Raw genomic sequence first — 22,179 nt, 5'->3', positions numbered from 1 at the left:
TAACTCCATCTAATAAGATAATGATTTCAAACATTTCAAGTGAATTATACAATCACTTAGGTAAAGGGACCCCTGACCATTAGGTCCAGTCGTGACCGACTCTGGGGTTGCGCGCTCATCTCGCATTATTGGCCGAGGGAGCCGGCGTATAGCTTCCAGGTCATGTGGCCAGCATGACAAAGCCGCTTCTGGCAAACCAGAGCAGCACATGGAAACGCCGTTTACCTTCCCGCTGTAGCGGTTCCTATTTATCTACTTGCATTTTGACGTGCTTTCGAACTGCTAGGTTGGCAGGAGCTGGGACCAAGCAACGGGAGCTCAACCCGTCACAGGGATTCGAACCGCCGACCTTCTGATCAGCAAGCCCTAGGCTCAGTGGTTTAACCACAGCGCCACCTGGGTCCCTTTCTTACAAACAACTTTGAGACTGACATTTGAGGCCTCCAGATTTATCACTATGCCTTCTCTCATAAACTCTGTTTTGTTTGGGGTTTTCATCATAGCCAAATGCAGGTTCATACTTTTAATTCTCAACATGATATAAAACAAAGGGAATATACGGAGAGATTTTACTAGCGGGGCTGTGTGTGACACTCTCTGTAAGGGGGACTTTGGAAGATACCTAATAATGACAACATCAATCAGCATTCTGTCAAAGATTATTGTTTCTTCATTCCCACTTTCTGTTATCCTGAATGTAAAAATTTGTTTTTCACTTTCAGTAACTTTCAATCCTTTTCTTTCTAGGAAATGTGACTACTAGTACTTCTGTGTCTCAGATGGCAAGCGGCATCAGTCTGGTTTCCTTCAACAGTCGCCCTGACGGGATGCATCAGCGGTCCTATTCAGTCTCCAGTGCTGACCAGTGGAGTGAGGTGACAGTTGTGGCGAACTCAAGCATTAGTAGTGGTAAGACAGTGGGAGAATTTTTTATTTTAACAGTTTTATATAGATTCATAAAATCCTCTCCAAAGAGAGATAAGAATCATGGTAAGCATGTTATTTGAAATGATTTCAATGACAAGGATCTTTGCATCAGCAGTGCAAGCTTTGGCCCATGCCAAGTCTCTTGGTTCTTCCCAAACCAAACCCATCTTCTATCACAACAGGCAAGGGACAAAGTAAAACCATGAAGCTGGTCAATTTCAGCACTTTTTGAATTGCAGTTGGAAATGGAGCACACTTGGAGCACACTTCCAATTTTTCCTTTGCAGCCCCGGCTTCAGCTGCAAAGGAAGAGGTTTCCTGAGCCACAGCTGCAAATAGTCTTCCTTTGCAGCCAGAACTTGAATTATAGCTGGGGCTGCAAAGGAGGAAAGAAAGGTGCGCTTGAGTCTTCCTCTGCATGATACGGGGGCAAAGTTTCATCAACTGATGTTGTGTGATGTCAGGTGATTGACAGGTGACTGGCCCCTGTAGCCAGATTAAGTTTTTCCACTCCTGCTTTACACTCTATTAGTCTACAGAAACACAGCCAATTTACACACTTCTCTGCCCTATGGAAGAGGGGTGGGATTTTTCTTTAACGGTGTCATGCACATATTGCCAGGAGAGTTGTGCCACAGGGCCTCTTTCTGCACATTAGTGGGTTAGGAGAGCTGGGGGGGGGGGATCACATCTGGCAACCAATGCACCCTTTGAGTTTCAGTACATAGGTAGGCAAGTCTAAAAATCCTGGGACACAAATTTCCACAGCTCTAGTGGGTATGGTGGCTCATTTACCAGAAGTAATGTATTTAGTGTTAATGCTGGAAGTGTATACAGTTGTACCTAGGAAGTCGAACAGCTTAGTTCTCGAACATTTTAGCTCCCGAACATCGCAAACCTGGAAGTGACTGTTCCAGTTTGTGAACTATTTTTGGAAGCCAAACATCCGACGGGGCTTCCGATTGGCTGCAGAAGCCACGCTTTGGTTTTTGAACATTTTGGAAGTCGAACGGAATTCCAGAATGGATTCCATTCGACTTCCAAGGTACGACTGTACAGTGGTACTTTGGGTTAAGAACTTAATTCATTCTGGAGTTCCGGTCTTAACCTGAAACTGTTCTTAACCTGAGCATACCACTTTAGCTAATGGGACCTCCTGCTGCCACCATGCCACTGGCACGTGATTTCTGTTCTCATCCTGAAGCAAAGTTCTTAACCCGAGGTACTATTTCTGGATTAGTGGAGTCTGTAAGCTGAAGCGTCTGTAGCCTGAAGCGTCTGTAACCCGAGGTGCCTCTGTACTTGATTCTGACCAAATTAAGCCTCCTATCTAGCCACTAGAGTGCCGTGGAAATTTGTGTCCTGGGCTTTTTAGACTTGTCTACTCTTGTACTATCTGAAACCAACGGGGCGCATGGGTCACCAGATGTGAAATAGGTTGGCATTATGTTCAGCTCTCCTCCCCCACTTCATGGTTGCCCATCCGGCTGGGCAGGTGCAGACAAAGCCCCTGCTTCTTGGCTTGGTTGAGGGGGAAATAAGGGCACCTTGAAGTCAACAGCAATTAATTGAAATAAACTACCACACCCCCCCCCCGAAAAAAATATTGCAGCAATTCATACGTATACATATCTCCTCAGAAGATTAGCCTGATTAAATTAAATTGGACTTGTAAAGTAAGTGCATACAGAGTTGTAGTGTAAACTCCTGTACTTACACCAACATTGATATAGTTGTTAGGTGTTTGGGCAAAAAAATTTTTTATTTATTTATTTATTTATCATTACTGCTCAGTCCTGTGTATGTTTGTTGTTCAATGCAGCCTGTCCTTGGTGTATTTGTGCACACAACTGCAAACATGTTTACTTGATAGTAACTATTTACTGTCTTCCTGTGTGTAATTGTGTTTAGGATTGCATACTTACTGTTCACCTCTTCCCCTTCTAATATTCTGTCCAAAGGCAATGCCTTATGAGCTATGAACTAGCACATCTCTTAGGTTCTGTTTGCAGTTTCATGCAAGCAAGGGGTCACCCTGATATATAGGTATCTCTCTGAGCAAATGTCAGCGTTTGTGAATTACATCCTGGATCCTTCTTGTGTAACCATCGTATGTTAATGAAACCACCATCTTCTCTGATGTTCTCTGCAGAGTCTTAGGTTGCAACAGCTGCCCTCTGTCCCTATACAGTGGTACCTCGGGTTACAAACGCTTCAGGTTACAAACGCTTCAGGTTACAGACTGCTAACCCAGAAATAGTACCTCGGGTTAAGAACTTTGCTTCAGGGTGAGAACAGAAATTGCGTGGCGGCGGCAGCAGGAGGCCCCATTAGCTAAAGTGGTGCTTCAGGTTAAGAACAGTTTCAGGTTAAGACCGGACCTCCAGAACCAATTAAGTTCTTAAGCAGATGTACCACTGTAGATGGCTTTATACATGCCCCCTTTTAGAATTTACAGGAGGTATTGTCTCACATGAAACTGAGTTCTAATGATGTAAATTGATTAAGAATTGTGCGATATAAAAAGGTTAAAAGTTTATGAATTACAGAGAGGTAAATTGGAAGTCAGCATTTAAAGATTTTCTTTGTTTTTGTTTAATACCTTATGTGTTGCTTTTTATGTGGCATTTGGTATTTGTTTTTTGTTTGTTTTTCATTGTCGTGTGTGTTTTTGTGTTTGTGTTTTGCTTCCCCCTTTTTTTCTTTTTTTTTCTTTTTCTTTTGTTTTATTTTGTAAAAATATGTAGATGAAGAATGTTTTGTGTTTGTGTTTGTAATTCTGTTGTTTATTAATGCTTTTAATGAGAAAACTAATAAAAATTTATTTTTCTAAAAAATTCTAGCACCTTATCTAAATTATATAATTTGGTATTTGAACTACTGGTGTTAATCATTGTATTATAAATTGGTATTGTTATAACGAGGCTATTATTGGATTGTAATTGAAAACTAATAAAAATTATTATATATATGAAACTGAGTTCTAAGATTATCAGCCTATTTGCAGAAGTAACTTGTGTTTGACTTTGTTATATCACTAAAGAACCCCATGTTTCATTGAAACTTGCTATACCTTGATGTTTAGCATATATAAACATTCACTTTTCTATTTTCCATGTACCAATCTATTTGTTTTTACATTTTGGTGGTTATACAATTTGATAAATTTCATTTTATAGCATTTGGTTTTTGAGCTTGGGCTATATGCATTTCTCTTTGGTTTTCGCTTTGCCTTGAAAACCTTCAACGTGGATGTAAATGGTTGGATGAGGAAAAGGAAACTGAACCTCAGGGCAGACAAGGCAGGCAGGAATGCAGTTGGTTAGTAAAATCTAGATCCAGGGCCCCGGATCTAGAACAGGCCCAGCCTGTTCTGCAAAAGGTTGCACTTCCCATCAGTGACAATGTGTGCAAATTGTAGGCTCCGTATTGCTTTGGGACATGCCAGTGGAATCTGTGGTGCCCAGTGCCCTGGCCATGATGACTGGGGCCGATGAGAGTTCTAGATGAACCCATCTGGAGGGCACCATATTGGTGAAGGCCAGACTAATGCAAAGCAATACCAAGACCGCATTTCTGTAGTCAATTTTAGCTTCTAAGATTGTTTCACAGAATGGGAATGTGTTAAGGTCTGACTGGGTGGGAAGGTCATAAGGAGGTAACCAATAGTTCCGGTACAAAATTGGAATTGGCAAGCACAAGTATTTTCTTGTCACCATTGATGAAATAGTAATTTGTTATTATCCATGCCATTTTTTAATTGAATGAGATCAATTTGGGCTGTGCCCATTTTGTTGACGAATGAAAGAATCTTTTTAATTTCAGCCATTTCACCTATGCTCAATAAAAGGTTTTTATGTGTAAGCTGTAGAAGCTAAGTATCTTTTTCCGTTCAAATGCCAATATGTCGGAGAGCGTGCCTGCCACATGGTTTTATTTTAGGCAAAAGAACATATTGGGATTCATTATTTCTCTGCACTTTTTCATGTTAAATTGAATTTGGTAGCTCTGGATAAGTTTTCAAGGTTTTCCTATCAGGCTCTTTGGTTCCCTGCAGTTTCCTTCTTTTAAGCAACTGTGAACATCCCCTAATTAGATAAATTACTTTATAGAGAGTAGAGCTACAAAACAGGAGGTGCTGGTTAAATTAAGGGGGGGGGTAGAAAAATCCATTCTAAGAAATGGAATGCCCCACTGCTTTATGACTATTACAGTTGTAAGGTTTTACATCTAAGTACCCAAGGTTTAAAATTAAATGTCTGATATAATTTGGCACTAGTAACATGAAGTCTGTGACTGTCCTCAGAGAATATCTAGACAGTTTTGTTGCATGATTCAAATTGCTGGGCGCTTCATAGTGAGAAAATCATACAATTGGGTCCCCTTTTAGTTGAGTGCCAGGTGCTGCTCAGCATAGCTTAATCCAATAGCACATTGAGCTTTGAATTTCTTTCTAAAACTGTTTCGGAACAATACAGCATGAAAAATCCCCCTTTCTGTTTACTTATCTCTTCTCAGTGTTTGACAGAAGTAATCTTAGCAGCGAGAGAATAAAATCTGGAGGTAGTAAATCCCTGTTGAAAAATCTCTTGTGCAGATTCTTTATGGGGCCTCAATTGATCTACACAGTTTAAACTGGTGCAGTTTAAACTGTTTATCACTCTAATGGTGGCAGTGAGACTATGGGCATGGGCTTATAAGCCCCTGTGCAAGAAAGTGGTTTCTGTGGTCGGTGATGAAGTGACTTGGTGTTATTGATTGATTTGGAACAATTATCTTTGCAATAACTATTGGCTGATAGGTCTTGTTGTATCTGATTTGGTGGCATGCATTTCTGTTTGAATCATTTGCTGTGAAGTTTATCTTTAACTTCACACTCCTGTGCAGCAGGAGATATGTTTATTGCCATTGTTGTTCCTGCATCAGTGTGATTGCTTGAACCAAATATCTTTGGTTTTTGCAATACCCCTCTCTTCCTAGGTATTGTTTCTTCTAGGCCCTGCTCCCCAGCAGCGCCAATCTCAAGCTGATCTCCCCACATGTTTACATTTACTATTCAGTATGAAAATGAATGTAGCATCATGTTCATATGGTGTACTCTATCTGAGCTGGCTGATTGCTATTTCCACTTGGTCACATCTAGAGATGGACAAATCTGTTAATTTTTGTGTGTCTTGTTTTTCCATTCGTAAGTTCAGTTCTCCATATTTCCACAAAGGTTTGTAAATTTTCATTAAACATTCATCAGTATTTTAGTGCATATGTATCCTAATTGTAGATTTTAACATTTTTGCAAGCAATTTTATATGGCTTTTTTGCTAATACATGCATTTTGTGCACTTTCCTCAATTTCGTACACATTTAGTTAGAAAATTGCATTGCAAAATTTGGAGAAATGTGAATTTTGAAGGGTAGCTGTGTTTTAGTTCATATAGTGCTGCATTGTAGTTCACACATTGTTTCAGGAAGTGCAAATTAGGTAGGCTTAAAACGGAAACTTGCGTGCATTACTCCCCTGTCTCTTGTCACACCTTACCCTGTGCTTCCATGGTGTTAATGTGGTGGTGCCCTGGCTCTGGAATGCTCTCTTCAAACAGCATTAGGCCCCAACCATACACTATTTTTGGTGCCAGGTTTTATTTGACAGGCCATTTAAACAGATGTATTTAGTCTGCATGATTGTTTTACAATATTATTGCTGTCTCTCATTTTTGACATTCCATTATGAATGTTGATGTTTTGTTGATGAATTGGCTTATTTATATCCTTTGTACACCAGCTTGAAATCTGTTTGGATGAAGGGCAGTCTAGATATCTTGAAATAAATGCTAAAATGCAGAAACAATGTGGAATCATAGAGTTGGAAGGGGTCCCAAGGGTTGTCTAGACCAACCCCCTGCAATGCCGGAATCTCAACTGAAGCCCCTGCAATGAGGAATCTCAGTGGTAGAGGGTTATAAGATGTGTTTTCCCCCTTATTGGCATCATCTCAACTTGTAGCACTGGTAGGAAGAGTAACCACGTCATAAGCCCCTTGTGTGTGGTTTCCTTCTTTTTAAACCTCACCAGAACAGTGTGGGAGGCAACCATCTGGGAGGGTAGAAGAACTGGTTGTGGAGCATTTGTTCCCCAGCAGCAACTTTGCGCAGTGCAGCTTTTGATAGCAGCTCACCTCCAAAAGCTCACCTCTATCTTTCCCCAAGGGGGCAATGTCATGGAGGAGGGTTTGGGTTTGAGCACAATTAAGAAGCAGGAGTAGGTTTTGCCTGTGTTGATTCTGCTTGCAACAAATTTAGCAAAATGGTGGAGTACTCCTGTTCTGAATTTTTTGCTCCTCTCTAGAGTAGGGAAAAAAAGATTAAGAAGCAAGACTGTTTTCATGTGTTTATAAATGCTCAAACTTTTTTGTTTTGAAGAAATAACTGAATATTGATGGTTTATGCCAAATTATTAGAAACCAGAAGGGGTCAATGTGGCTGTACCATATATGATAGTAATTTACTTGGATTATATTCCTAATCTCTGTCATGCTTCCTGCATGAGTGTTACAAGCATGTCAGTCTAATACATGCATAGACTAGTGGCCAAAATTGTGGAAACCTTTTGGAAAAAAGTGTATTTTCGAGGTTTGATGGCTCATAAGACCACTTTTTTTGAGATAATGCCATAAAATTATGTATCAATAGAAAGATAATTTAATGAAGAATGTAATGCAATAACTTTTATGAAGGATTATTTATTACAACAGCAGTCATAAAGAAGAAACATGAAACACATAGAAAAAATGAGAGATACAAAAATTCTCACCATGTCAGTTAATAGTTAGTTAGTTAGTTAGTTAGTTAGTTAGTTAGTTAGTTAGTTAGTTAGTTAGGTAACCTTTAGCCTTCCCATGGAGTGAACCAAGTTTTTTTTAGTTCTGCAGCTGTAATAATGTGAAAGCAAGATTGAATTATTGCCTCTATTAATTGGGTTTTATTGCTGGGTTGCTTCTGACTTTCGATTGGGTGCAGTCTGGGCTATGTATTTTGGGGCATTTACATTCCTGTAATGACACAAATTCTGCCCACACCTTTTGCTGTCATACAACCCCAGCTCATAACACTAAGTGGGTGTTTCACGGTAGGTGTAATGCAAGCAGGATGTAAATCTTCTCGGATTCTTCTCCCCAGGCATTTCCTTTTTTATATAACTATTTTTTATTAAAATTTACATAACAAATTTTAATTTCAACATATCATAGAATCATAGAATAGAATCATAGAGTTGGAAGAGACCACAAGTGCCATCCAGTCCAACCCCCTGCCAAGCAGGAAACACCATCAAAGCATTCTTGACATATGCCTGTCAAGCCTCTGCTTAAAGACCTCCAAAGAAGGAGACTCTTACTGTCAGGAAGTTCTTCCTAATGTTTAGGTGGAATCTTCTTTCTTGAAGTTTGAATCCATTGCTCCGTGTCCGCTTCTCTGGAGCAGCAGAAAACAACCTTTCTCCCTCCTCTATATGACATCCTTTTATATATTTGAACATGGTTATCATATCACCCCTCAACCTTCTCTTCTCCAGGCTAAACATACCCAGCTCCCTAAGCCGTTCCTCATAAGGCATCGTTTCCAGGCCTTTGACTATTTTGGTTGCCCTCTTCTGGACACGTTCCAGCTTGTCAGTATCCTTCTTGAACTGTGGTGCCCAGAACTGGACACAGTACTCCAGGTGAGGTCTGACCAGAGCAGAATACAGTGGTACTATTACTTCCCTAGATCTAGATGCTATACTCCTATTCATGCATCCCAGAATTGCATTGGCTTTTTTAGCTGCTGTATCACACTGTTGACTCATGTCAAGTTTGTGGTCTACCAAGACTCCTAGATCCTTTTCACATGTACTGCTCTCAAGCCAGGTGTCACCCATCCTGTATTTGTGCCTTTCATATTTTTTTGCCCAAGTGTAGTACCTTACATTTCTCCTTGTTAAAGTTCATTTTGTTTGCTTTGGCCCAGCTGTCTAATCTGTTAAGGTCATTTTGAAGTGTGATCCTGTCCTCTGGGGTATTAGCCACCGCTCCCAATTTGGTGTCGTCTGCAAACTTGCTCAGGATGCCCTCAATCACCTTCTCATTTAGGATTCTCCAAATCCCTTAACTTCCCCCCACCCTTCTCTGGTTTTCATTGTCAATCTCTTTTTATTCAACTTACCCTATTTATTCCAATTTATTATATCTATTATTAACTTTTCCATTATATTTGGTTTTTTACAAGTAGTACTCTAATCCTGCCAAAGTTTTTCTCTTAAATAAACTACAGTATAACATTTTCCTATTCTTTCCTAAATTTCTTTTCATCCTGGTCTCTGACTCTCCCGGTCAATTTTGGTGTAGTCCATCATCTTCATCAGCCATTCTTCTCTGGTTGGAATTTTGTCTTCTTTCCATCTCTGGGCCAATAGTATTCTTGCTGCTGTCGTCGCATACATAGTCTTTTCTGCTCTTTTGGGATCTCTGCACCTAAAATGTCTAACAAAAAAACCTCTTTTTTCACAAATGTTATTTTAAACATTTTTTTCAACTCATTATATATCATTTCCCCGAAAGCTTTTGTTACCTTGCACGTCCACCACGTATGTTAGAACATGCCTTCTTTTTCTTTACCTTTCCAACATACATTAGAAGCAGTTCTATACATCTTTGCTAATTTTACTGCTGTTAAATACCATCTACATATCATTTTCATATAGTTTTCCTTCAACGAACAGCATGCTGTGAATTTTAAATTTTATTCTCCTCACGTATTTCATGCCATCACTACCAAGCAAGGAGATTTTGGTCTCATCACTCCAAATAACACTGTCCCATTAGTCCAGTGAACATGAGTTTTAGCTCAGTTTAATCTTTTCAACCTTTGTTTGAGAGATAGCAATGGCTTTTTCCTTGGAATTCTAGCATTTAAACCATATTTCTGCAGTCTGCGCAGTCTTTGCACTCAACTTCACATCCTTGGGTTAAGAACTTGATTCGTTCCAGAGGTCCATTCTTAACCTGAAACTGTTCTTAACCTGAGGTTCCACTTTAGCTAATGGGGCCACTGTACATTGCGCCATGTTATCTTGTATACACCCAGATGATTTTCTTCTGTCATGTAGGTACAGTCTCTCAATTCTTCTATTGCCACTTGCTGTTGTGCACCTTTTCCTGCCTTTGCCAGTCTGATTTTGTAGTGACTGAGTCTCCTTATACCTCTTCAATAATTTAGAAATGCCACCTTTGGTTAAGTTTCCACTGATTTTTCTTCTAATTTCTTCATAACTGTAGCCTTGTTCACTTTATAGTACTATTTTACATTGCTTTCTGGTCAACTCTGCACCATTTCTTTTATTTTATTACATTTTACAAGCTCACTAAATGAAAGAACAAAAAACCAACCAACTTGAAAGCAATAAGAAATGTTCTCTCAGCTCCAGTACATAACATCAATAGCTGAATCCTACTGTGACATGACTGGGTCATTGCCAAAACAAGATCACACCTGATTGGCTCTCTAAACACTCATGCTCATTGGCTACATTCAAATGAAAGAAAGCTACTGCATATCAACATAAGCAAGTTGTGCTTCCTTTTTCTGGTTATTTGGCCGTAACTTTGATAGAATACATATAATTGGGGGGAAAATTCATTTCATTACATTCTTCATTAAAAAGCTTTCCATTGATATATAATTTTATGGTATTACTCCAAAGAAAAGTGGTGTTATGAGCCATCAAACCTCAGAAATACACTTTTTCCAAAAGGTTTCCACAAGTTTGGCCACTAGTCTTTTTGGCCACTACAATTTTTAAAGTAGGTCCTACAGTACAAGTAGGACCTACTTTAAAAATTGTAGTGTCTCACTTCCGGTCTACCAGCCAGCGCTGATCGGCAAGGAATCCTTGAGCTCCGAGGTTCCTGGTGCTGTGAGGGAGGGGGAGAGCCGTGAGAGCAACGCGCCCCCCAAAAAGAACCGTAGATTGAGCTTTCTGGGGGCATGAGAGCTCAGCTGCGCCCAAAGGTGACTCCTCTGCTCACCGGTAAGCTCTCTTTGCGGGCACCATTTTCAAGACTACTGCTACCCTCACAGAGCGAAGCTCCGAGCCAGCAGCGGAGAGCGGTGGATTTTTCAAATAAAAAATAAAAAAAAAGGATTTGGAAGACATTGGACACTGTGAGTAACAGAAATATATATATATATTCAATTGAAAAGAATTGGCCACAGGATGAGATCTAAACAGGAAGTAGGTCTCCCTCATTGAGAGAACAGCGATGCAGTTAATTTGCCTGCAGCCGGAGAGTTTGACAGGACTTTAACAACTTCCAAGGATTGGACTTAAAACCTTCCCCCTGAGGCAGGGTAAAAGGGAGAAGGATTGATAACATTAAAATCCCTGTAAAAATATTAATTTGGACTGGGGCAACCCCCCCTGGAACTGGCGTCAGGTCCCTGGAGGGATCAGCCAGACACCATTATGACATCACAATAGGAAGGAATTTGTTTACCTCTTTGAGGCTGAGAACTGTTAACTTTGGAGAAAGAGCAAATATAAGGCTGTGTACAAGAAGTTTGATAATGCTCTTTTCAGAAATGGACACAAGATTTTTAAAATATGAATAAGAATTAAAAATGAGAGTTGAGAACCAGATCGGACGTAAACTTTGTTTTTGAGGTTTGGAAATACGAACAGCGCCACTTCTTGCATTGTAATCTCTGCAGCTCCCATGGAATTTGAGACAAACAGGATGTCAGTAGACACATCATCATTTGGCTCTTTAGACTTTGTGGATTATCAAAAACTCCTGGAACTGATTTTGGACGTGAGATATGAATTGTGGCGGAACAATACAGTGGTACCTCAGTTTATGAACACAATTGGTTCCGGAAGTCTGTTCATAAACTGAAGCGTTCATAAACTGAAGCGAACTTTCCCATTGAAAGTAATGGAAAGTGGATTAATCCGTTCCAGACGGTCCGCGGAGTAACCGTTCATAAACTGAAGCGAACTTTTCCATTGAAAGTAATGCAAAGTGGATTAATCCGTTCCAGACGGGTCCGCGAAGTACTTAAACTGAAGCGTTCATAAACTGAAACATGGGTGTAATTGGTTCCGGAAGTCTGTTCATAAACTGAAGCGTTCATAAACTGAAGCGAACTTTCCCATTAGAGATTGTGCATAGAGATTGTGCATATAGAGATTTGCAAAATAAGACAACCGAAGCAAGATGAACAAGCATCATCCGGGGGCATTGTAAATGACTTTGCAGAAGAGGAAGGCCCATCAGTCCTGGATAATATAATTGAACTTAAAAAAGAGAAGGAAGATGTATGGAATATTGTCCCCCCAGTGGGCGAGGGGGAACAAGACTTATGTTTGATTCAAGGAGTCCTCAAAGAAGAACCAGCATGGAATAATGCCCCCCCCCCCCAGTGAGAGAGAGAGGGCAGGGTCCATGCTGGGGCCTGAGCTTAACTGGGGGGGGGGGAATTGAGATAGGGCTGAAAAGTGGAAACAGAGCTGGATGGTACTGTGCTACAGTTAGAAAATTGGGGGGCAGCAGGGGTCAAAGAAGGGAGAGTGGTGGACAGGTGGCGAAAGAGTGGGAATAGGGTGAGGAGCAACAATGGGGTTTTTTTCTGATTGATTAAGATGGTCCGAAACTGGAACGTTTTACAGAGCTGGTTGATACATCTGGAAGATCCGGAGTCCAGGGGAAGGGGGGTAGAATTAGATAAATGTGGTTAAAGGTTATTATGGTAGAAGAAGTAACATTTGAATGTATGGAAAATTTGGGGGCTATAAATTGTGAGGCTATCGGAAGAATTAGAGATGGATGGGAATTAATTAATTAATTGGATTTGGCTTAACTAACTAATTAATTATAGGTTGAGGATAGTCGATGTCTTTTTTTCTTTGAGTAGATTAGAATTGGTTGGGGGGGGAATGGAAAAATTGTGTCAGAATGATTTAAAATGATAAATGAAAATTGCTTAATTTAGATTTAATAAATGGACCCAGTGTGGGGGGAATTGAGGAAGTCCACAATGGCAAGTTAATGTAATGAATTGATATGTTTTTTTCTTTTTCTTTTCTTTTTTTGGATTGTGTTTTTTTTGTTTATGTGTTAAAATGTTTGAAAATTAATAAATATTATTTGAAAAAAATTAAGGCCTCAAGGATTGCTCCTTGAGCTGTGCATCTTGTCTCTTCTGCAAGGACACTCACTCTCTTCATAAGTATTTGATCCATCCTTAGTTTTGACAATGTGCCTGTTTCCAGCCCACTGGCACTGACACAAACTCCCTTCCTTCAGGTTTCATACCTGACCATGTGCGCCTGACACTGGCGGAGGAAGAGGAGTGCGGGGGGAGCGCACCACCCCCCAGCAGCGCAATCCCAGTGGGGTTCCATCACGGCTGCCCCCGTCTGCCCTGTGAATGCGCACCACGCCTCTGGGATGCGCGCCAGACCCGCCCCCCACCTGCTCTCCCCCCCCCCGTACCGGAGCATGGAGCTCCGCCACTGGTGCCTGACTAGATCCTTGCTAAGGCTTGACACTGATTTTCCAGCGGCACCTTTGCTCCACCATTCAGGAGCATTTTGGGTAGTGTGCAGCCAGTCTTAAAGAAGTCTTTAAGACTGCATGGGCAGTCTTTAACCAGTATCGCCCAGTCCCATGCCTCTGTTCTTCGCCTCCGCTTCAAAATCCTGGAGAATAAAGGCAATCAATATTTTTTAAATGCCTTGGGCAGCTTAGAATCATAGAATCATAGAGTTGGAAGAGACCACAAGGGCCATCCAGTCCAACCCCCTGCCAAGCAGGAAACACCATCAAAGCATTCCTGACAGATGGCTGTCAAGCCTCTGCTTAAAGACCTCCAAAGAAGGAGACTCCACCACACTTCTTGGCAGCAAATTCCACTGCCGAACAGCTCTTACTGTCAGGAAGTTCTTCCTAATGTTTAGGTGGAATCTTCTTTCTTGAAGTTTGAATCCATTGCTCTGCATCCGCTTCTCTGGAGCAGCTGAAAACAACCTTTCTCCCTCCTTTGATATATTTGAACAAGTCTATCATATCACCCCTTAACCTTCTCTTCTCCAGGCTAAACATACCCAGCTCCCTAAGCCGTTCCTCATAAGGCATAAGCTTCTCTCCAGTCAGCAGCCACACATCACAAGGAATTACGCTGGCTTGCTTCTCCTTCCCTGCTGTACATCCAAGGCTGACATTTGGCCACCTGAGGAGGATCAGGAACAGGTAAAGGTAAAGAGGCCCCTGACCATCAGGTCCAGTCGTGTCCGACTCTGGGGTTGCGGTGCTCATCTTGCTCTAGAGGCCAAGGGAGCCAGCGTTTGTCCACAGACAGCTTCCGGGTCATGTGGCCAGCATGACAAAGCTGCTTCTGGCGAACCAGAGCAGCAGACGGAAATGCCGTTTACCTTCCCGCCGGAGCAGTACCTATTTATCTACTTGCACTTTGATGTGCTTTCGAACTGCTAGGTGGGCAGGAGCTGGGACCGAGCAACAGGAGCTCACCCCATTGCAGGGATTCGAACCACCGACCTTCTGATCAGTAAGCCCTAGGCAGGAAGAAAAATCTACATTAGGATCTGCTGCCCTACTGAATACTGCCACCTGAAGCAGTTGCCTCACCTTGCCTCATGGATGGGCCTGCCTTGTGTACAACCATGTTGAATACTGCAGGAACCCAAGTTATCTGTTGAGGGATGCAGAGAGCAAACCCATTTGCACAGCTTTTGCTGGCTCCAGTGCTGGCTCCAGTGCTGGCTCCAGTCCTGGCTCCAGTGCTGAGCTATGACCACTTCAGAAGGTCCTGGCCGACTGCATGTAAAAATCTATGCACACTGATTTTTATTTTTATTTTATTATTTTTCACCATGCAGATGGTGACTTAGAGCACATGATACCAAATGCCTTATGCTACTGTATGTATTCCAAGAAAACATGTTGAAGAATAAAAATATGGTGAGAGACACTGGTCCCATACCGTCATTTTACCGTATTTTGTATGCTCCAGGTTAATCACAGTAAAACATTTTTGCTCTCCTTACACATTTTCTTCCTTGAGATTGTGAATGTTCTCTATATCTGGCCTTCATGAACACATCCAAGAGAGATCTGATCTGACCTTTCAGGCGAAAGGTTGCTGTGCAGTTGAAACAGCACCAAACTTAGTACTTACAAAGTAAGATGAGTCTGACTCTGATATCTCCAGAAATCTGAGAACATTCCATTGCTCTTTTTTATAAGCTGTCTGTTTGTCTGACTTTAACTACAAGATAGTTCTTCATAACTCAAACTGTTGGATTTTGACAGATAAGACAGATGGTAAAATTCCTTCATTTTTCAAATTAAAGACCACTGTCTGCATTGACACCACTTTTAGAAATTCAATAGTGATTTTTATGACTTTTGTTGTTGTTGTTTAAGGATGACAGTATTTTATTTTGGCCTGACTATGGCCTTCATAGGCCTTTTACTAGGAAGGACAATCTTCTTGACATATGGCTAATATTATGCGTCCAAAGCTAGAATTTATAACTTTTACTCCAAGAAACATTATTGTTCACCTTAGCTCCTACATGATTAAAAATTACTTATTTCAAAATTTCAGAACATTGGAAAAAATCACAATAGAAAATTCAATTCAAACATCTGCCAGGTTCTCTTCACAGAAATGCTGCAATGCAGACGTGAACTTAACATTGACACCACAGCACTCGTGTGTTGCAGCCAATAAGCTACCAATGGGGTGAGCCATTCAAATGCTACCTATACAACTGGAAGCTAAAAATACATTAAATCAACTGGGACTGCAATCAAATGAAGACAAACAACAAAACAGCCGTTTTTGGAGTGCAGCGGCTGAGGTGGGAGCACAAGGGCTCTGCCTCTTGGATTTTGTGTGTGTGTTTGTTTCTGGCTGGTGACCTGTGGGTGACCTTGGAAGTGAGGGGTGGGGCTTCTGGTGAGTCAGTTGACTAGCTGTGGGCGGAGCTAGTCAGTGTTTGGAGTGCAGCGGCGCGCGCCTAACAGCGCGTGTAGTTTGTCCCATCTTTTAGATTTAGAGTAGCAAGTCTCACACATTTATTGGGGGGGACCTAGGCCTCCTCTTCATTTCCCCTTGACTTCAAGCTTTTCAAGATGGAGGGGGGGGAACAACTGTAGTCACCTGCCATTCCTGTGCAATGTTTGTGTTCTTGCCAAAGGATGTAGGCAGCTACACCTGCAGCAATTGCAAGTTAGTTGCCCTACTAGAAGACAAGGTTGCCCTACTGGAAGACAACATCCAGCAACTTCAGGCCTGTGTATCTACGCTCCAGAGAATTAAAGAGCTGGAGCCTTCCTTGGATGCAGCAGAGCACACTGTCTGCACCAAGGAGGAGACAGGGGACATCCCTGAGGAGGAGGTCAGTTCCCCAACACAGGACCCAGATGTATGGAGGAACGTGACTCATAGAAGTAGAAGACCCAGGGATCGCTCTGAGTGTTTAGAACTACACAATCGATTTGAAGTACTCTCCCTTAACATGGAAGACGAAGAACAGACTCCATTTGAAGATCTCTCCCTCATCACAGTTGATCAGGAATATAAAGACGAGCAGCAAAGTCAGTCCTCCGAGAATATGCAGGTAACCTTGGAAGGGACAGCACATGGAAGAATCCTGAACAAGCCTATGAAGAGGCGTGTAGTGGTGATAGGGGATTCCCTACTGAGGGGTACAGAAGCAGTGATCTGTGGGCCTGACAAGATGTTTCGAGAGGTGTGCTGTCTCCCCGGGGCCAAGATCAAAGATGTAACAGAATGGCTGCAAGGAATCATAAAACCCACTGATAAATACCCCTTCCTTTTGGTCCATGTGGGAACCAATGACACTGCAAGCCATAGCCTCCAGAAGATCAAAAGTGATTATGAGGCTCTGGGCAGGAAGTTGAAGCAATTAAATGCACAAATTGTCATCTCATCTGTCCTCCCAGTTGAACAACATGGCCCTGGGAGAGAGGGAAAAATAGGGGAAGTGAACAACTGGCTTCGCAAATGGTGCAAACAGGAACGCTTTGGATTCTTAGATCACGGTCTGCAGTTTCTTGAAGATGGACTTCTGGCAAGTGATGGGCTGCACCTCACAAAGGTTGGGAGGAATGTTTTTGCTATGAAACTCAAAAACCTCATCAGGAGGGCTTTAAACTGACTTATGTGGGGGAGGGAGACAATGGAGGGAGACTCCTGAAGGTAGGAGTCTATCAAGTGCTGAAGATGTTCATCCAAATGTCAAGGACCAAATGGAGCAAACAGCATGCAGACCTAGTGGTGGGAGGAAAATATCCTTAAATAAGAGACATGGGGGAATGATCAATGGTCTTCAATGTCTGTATACTAATGCACAGAGCATGGGAAATAAACGAGATGAACTTGAGCAGTAAGAGCTGTTTGGCAGTGGAATTTGCTGCCAAGGAGTGTGGTGGAGTCTCCTTCTTTGGAGGTCTTTAAGCAGAGGCTTGACAGCCATCTGTCAAGAATGCTTTGATGGTTTTCCTGCTTGGCAGGGGGGGGGTTGGACTGGATGGCCCTTGTGGTCTCTTCCAACTCTATGATTGTATGATTTTGCTTGCCTTCTCTTCCCCACTATTTGTAAGGCTTCATTGGACAGCCACTTTGCTTTCTTCCATTTCCTTTTCATTGGGATGGTTTTCGTTGCTGCCTCCTTGGTTCTACTTGGTTTAAATCCATAGTTTTTTTGGTCTTTACTTCCTCTAGCAAATTAGACACTCATAAAAATGGTACAGAAGCTAAATCTGATTCCCAGTTATGAAGATAAAGTAGCTTTAGTATCACTTGAACTGAATTTCCCTCTTTAGAGGGAATTGGAGAAAGATGGCACTAGCTGCCAAACTTTAAGGCTGCAGGAGGAATTTAGAGAGGTGCTGCCTTGGTAGCTATGTAAAAATATGGAGACAGGTTGGGGAGTGAAGAGAGCAGTTTCATTAGGAGTTTATTGAAATATGTGTGTGTGTGTGTGCGCGCGCGCGTACACACACACACATACACACCCTTGTACTGTATTCTAAGGATCAGTGTCAAGACATATAGGATTCCATGTGTAAATTAAAGAATGCCCTATTAGGGCATAATTCTCTCAAAAAAAATTAAGAGGGTATGGAGGGAGAGTGGAGCTGGGTGTTCAGGTTCTGCCCCCACTGTTGTGTACCCTGCTAGCCCCACGCTTCCTGCTGCCCACAACTCAGGGTTTTGTCTGTAAAAGTGAAGCCCCTTGCAGGGAATCACCCATCCAACTTTAAATTGGAAATCACCTTGTCCATTCTGGTGGGTGATCAGTTGCACTAAAAAAAATTGCAGGTCGTCTCTGGCTGCACATGTGCATTTCCTCAAATGTTACAGTCAAGGAAATAGCTCCAGAGATCTGTGTTTGTGGTTTTTTTCTGGCTTAGGAAATTGATCCCATTTAATCCTTTAAGCCTAAAACAAACCAGTATTGTGGTGTAAGAGTTCAGTGTAGAGAACCTTGCTTTAAAATGTTTGTGTAACTGTTCCACTATTTAAAATATCTGCATGATAATATGCTTAAAATGTAAAAGTAATTTGAACAAGACCACTGATCTATATAGCATAGTGGGTTCCAACATGGCAGCTGCAGTTTGTCACTTTCTTAGATCACAAAGTTGTTATACTTTATTGAAGACTAGCTGGCCCTGCCACGCGTTGCTGTGGCATTGTTTGTGAAATTTGGAAGAAAGGAAGAAGGTAGTGAAGGTTTTGAAGCGAGGTATTTATTTTTGAATGTTCTGGTCGTGGTAGTGAAGACGGAGTTGGCGTTGGAGAGGTTTTGGTGTCTTCGTGGTGCGTTTGTTGTGGTAGTGGTGGTGGTGTGTGAGGAGCGGCTTGGTCTCCGAGTGGTTTGCTCTCTGTTGGAGGCGTGGTCTCCAGGGAGTGAGGGATTGTGGAAGTATGTTTGTCCGTTAATCATTGAGTGTCCACTGGAGGGCGCAATTTTTGGGATCACAAATGCAAGTTTATACCTGTCTTAGGTGTGTCAGCTGGTCAGTGTAAGTGCATGATGACCTGCTCACATGTGAGTTTGAGGTTGTGGCCAAATTTCAGGACCATCAGGTAAGTGCTTGTGGGAGAAAAGTGGGGAATAACACACGTGCACCTTCACCATTTATATATATATATAGATGACTTTTTTTTAGCCTGCTTTTTAACAGATCCAGCTGGAGCTGATAATTATATAATTTCAGCTTGTGTTTGGTATATCCAATTGACTGTACAGATCTGCCCATAAAGCCTGTTCTAAAAATTAAAAATGTGGTGGTTGAAATTTTATTGTTTGGGGACAATTTTGGATTAAAAAGTGTAACATTGTAAAACTCACATGTGTTGTAGCTCCCTTAGAGAGGTTCTTACATGCAGGGGAAATATCCTTTTAAGAAACCATGGCACAATGAATTCGTGATAAGCCTTCCTGTGCCAGATTCACATTTAACCATAGAAGTTGGTTGTACTGACTCATTTTGTCTAGAAATATGTCCATCATCCTTGATAAGTTGCTAAGATATCTAAGGATGCCTCTAAGATATCTAAGGATCCTAAGAGGATATACCTCTGCTCTTTGTATGACAAGCCTCACTGCAATTCCCATTGCCCTTGCTATCTAAAATATAGCAGTAACAATCATATCTGATTCCCTACTGGGTTGTTGATGCACAAGTCATTTGTTACTAGCTGTACAACAAATAGTGCGACTATAATTAAGGACACATATTTTGGCTTTAAGCTTGTATGGAGAGACTGATAACCAAAGGAACAACTAGAAGGCTCAACGTTCTATATTTCTGTCAGTATCCTGTGGCTCATTTTTTTTTTTTAAATGGCTTTTATCATACATTTTTGTATGAATTTCCAATTTTGTTTTGTTTCTTCAGAGGTTTACACTCCTTTATTTTCACGTGTTTCCTGGAGTCTGCTCACGAACAGAAGGAACCAGTATGTGTATGACTGGTTACAAATCTGAGAGAATTAGAGAAGGATGGTGATACTTCATTTATGAATGGTCACAGAAAACCCTCTGGAAATGAAGGGCAGTAGAGAAATAATTGTTTGGTATATTTTTGTCTTGTTCCTGTTTTGTTTGGGAGCCTATCTTCCCAAACCCTTATAAGTCTAATAAGTCCAAACCCAGGCAGTCTAATTTTTTTTGTTTTTTAGAAAATTGCTAGTGAGCATAATGTAGCTATAAATCCTGAAACTGATGACCATCATCAGAAAGGCTGCCTGTAGCTGCCATTAGTAGCTGCTGAGCTAATGATGGGCTGGGCAGATAATCATATGAAAGTTAATTGTAAGGTTTGATATGGCATCTTGTCAGCAGAGATAAGTTGTCACGTTTTCCACTTGAGCTGAAACTAAATGATTGTAAAATAAGTTATGAGTGTCCTTGGGCCTGTCTGCCAGAATGATGGCTAAGAATACATTCCTGGCCCATCAGTCTCAAGAAGCCTGTTTGATATTTATGCGAACTGAATGTTATTTTATTCTCCCTCTAGTCATGCTTGCCAGCTTCCCGAGTGAAAAGTGAAACAGCTTCTTTGACTCATATATCAAGTACTGAAGCTCAAATATTGCACAGATTGTTATTATTATTGTTATTACTAGTGTTATATATATTTGAGGGTGTGCATTGAACATTGATGCTCGATTAGGAAGAACAAATGGCTGAAATTGAACATACAGGATGGCTAGAGAGCAGCCCATCTCAGCTCAGTGCGTTTTATGAGTTCTAGTGCTTCTGTCAAAGCTGGTTAGGCTGTGGAGTAATGAGGCGCTTGTTTCTTTTTAATTTGGTATGCTTCTTATATTTAATAGTAGCAGCCGTGGTCATCTGTTCTCACATTCAGTAATTGATACCAAATAAAAGGTGTTATTTGTATTCAGTCAGGGGTATAAAATTGTATGCAGTGAGTTGAAGCTAGAACTCCTTTACAATTTTCAAGAGGTCACTTTTCAGTTTGAAGAATAAATTCCTTGTCAAGGAAGCATAGTAGTCAGAAATGGGAAAACCGTGCATGTAAGCCGAGTGGACTTTAGTGGCTCATATTTTAAAGCAGACAAATGCAAAGTAACCTAGAATACTGGAAACTAGAATGCTAGGTGTTAATAGAGAAACAATGAAAGCCTAGTTCTACATCCCAGATTCACATTTGTTTTTCCAGATGAGGGAAGCAAATACCTCAGGCTCTCTTCACTTTAGAGCTGTTTGACCCAGGAACAGCACACTCTTATCTGAAAAGCATTGTACATCATAAAGACTTGCAGCAGCAAGTTCATTTTTCAGGTGGCCCTGCGCTAGATAAGTTTTGTGTTGCTGCTGTAGGATATAAGGAGTGATCAGGCTTAAGCAGACATGATTAAGTACATGAACATGTGCTTGTCGATGAATTAAATGAAACTAATGCAGGAATATCAAAAGAAGATAATACCCACCTCTTCCGTTTTAATACCAGGGAAGGGTTATGTGTTCAATTGAAGCATCATTCAGTTCACTATATCTTAAATGGAGTTTAATACTACTTTTCTTCTCTCGGCACCTTATATATAAATACATAAATTAAAAATGTAGCAATATCAAAATATGACACAATGCAGTATTATGCAGTATTATGAATGTCAAGCAGAGGCAAGGAGAAAATGGCTTATAAAAGAGGACCCACCACCCGTGTAGAGTTAAATAAGACACAGAGACACATAAATTTAGGTTAATGGGCAAAATAATGCCACAACTTTATTGGTTACAGCATGTGAGTGGCTTAGGGATTGGAGCTCTGCGGGGAGGCATTTGGGGCTAACCACCAGTGGGAGGAGCTTGTTGATGCACATACAACTGGAAGCTTCCCCTGACGTCACCGGGGGTCGTGCCATGGCCCTAGCCACCAGCAGGGCATCGGACAGGATCCACAACCGCTGGATCCCTTTAACGGGATACCCATAAGAGGAGGGGTTGGATGATGGCCACAACCAGTCCTCCAACACACAAGACATATACATATTCCAATGCCTAACTGCCAATACCATAAAGTTGTGACGAATTGCTACGAGGTAGGCAAAAAACCAAGAGGCTGGTGCCAATTAGCCAAATGGATAAAAACTCCTACCAGGCCCCTTGGGCAACCAAGGCAAACAACAAAAGTCC

At 41.4% G+C, this 22,179-nt stretch overlaps 1 protein-coding gene across 4 annotated transcripts in view; it reads left to right on the top strand.

Annotated features, from left to right (window-relative positions):
• Positions 1–22,179, top strand: part of AGAP1 (ArfGAP with GTPase domain, ankyrin repeat and PH domain 1) — a 373,158-nt gene that overhangs the window by 248,202 nt on the left and 102,777 nt on the right. For all 4 annotated transcript variants that reach the window (XM_035139168.3, XM_088666036.1, XM_088666000.1 and 1 more), the window contains one exon: positions 748–909. In XM_035139168.3, the coding sequence (XP_034995059.3) occupies positions 748–909 (162 nt within the window). The remainder of the gene's footprint in view (positions 1–747; positions 910–22,179) is intronic.

This window comes from Zootoca vivipara, chromosome 1, assembly GCF_965207765.1.
Source record: "Zootoca vivipara chromosome 1, rZooViv2.hap1.1, whole genome shotgun sequence".
NCBI classification, from domain to species: Eukaryota; Metazoa; Chordata; class Lepidosauria; order Squamata; family Lacertidae; genus Zootoca; species Zootoca vivipara.
Note: the sequence above shows the minus strand (reverse complement) of the source record. Positions and strands in the feature narration are given on the sequence as shown.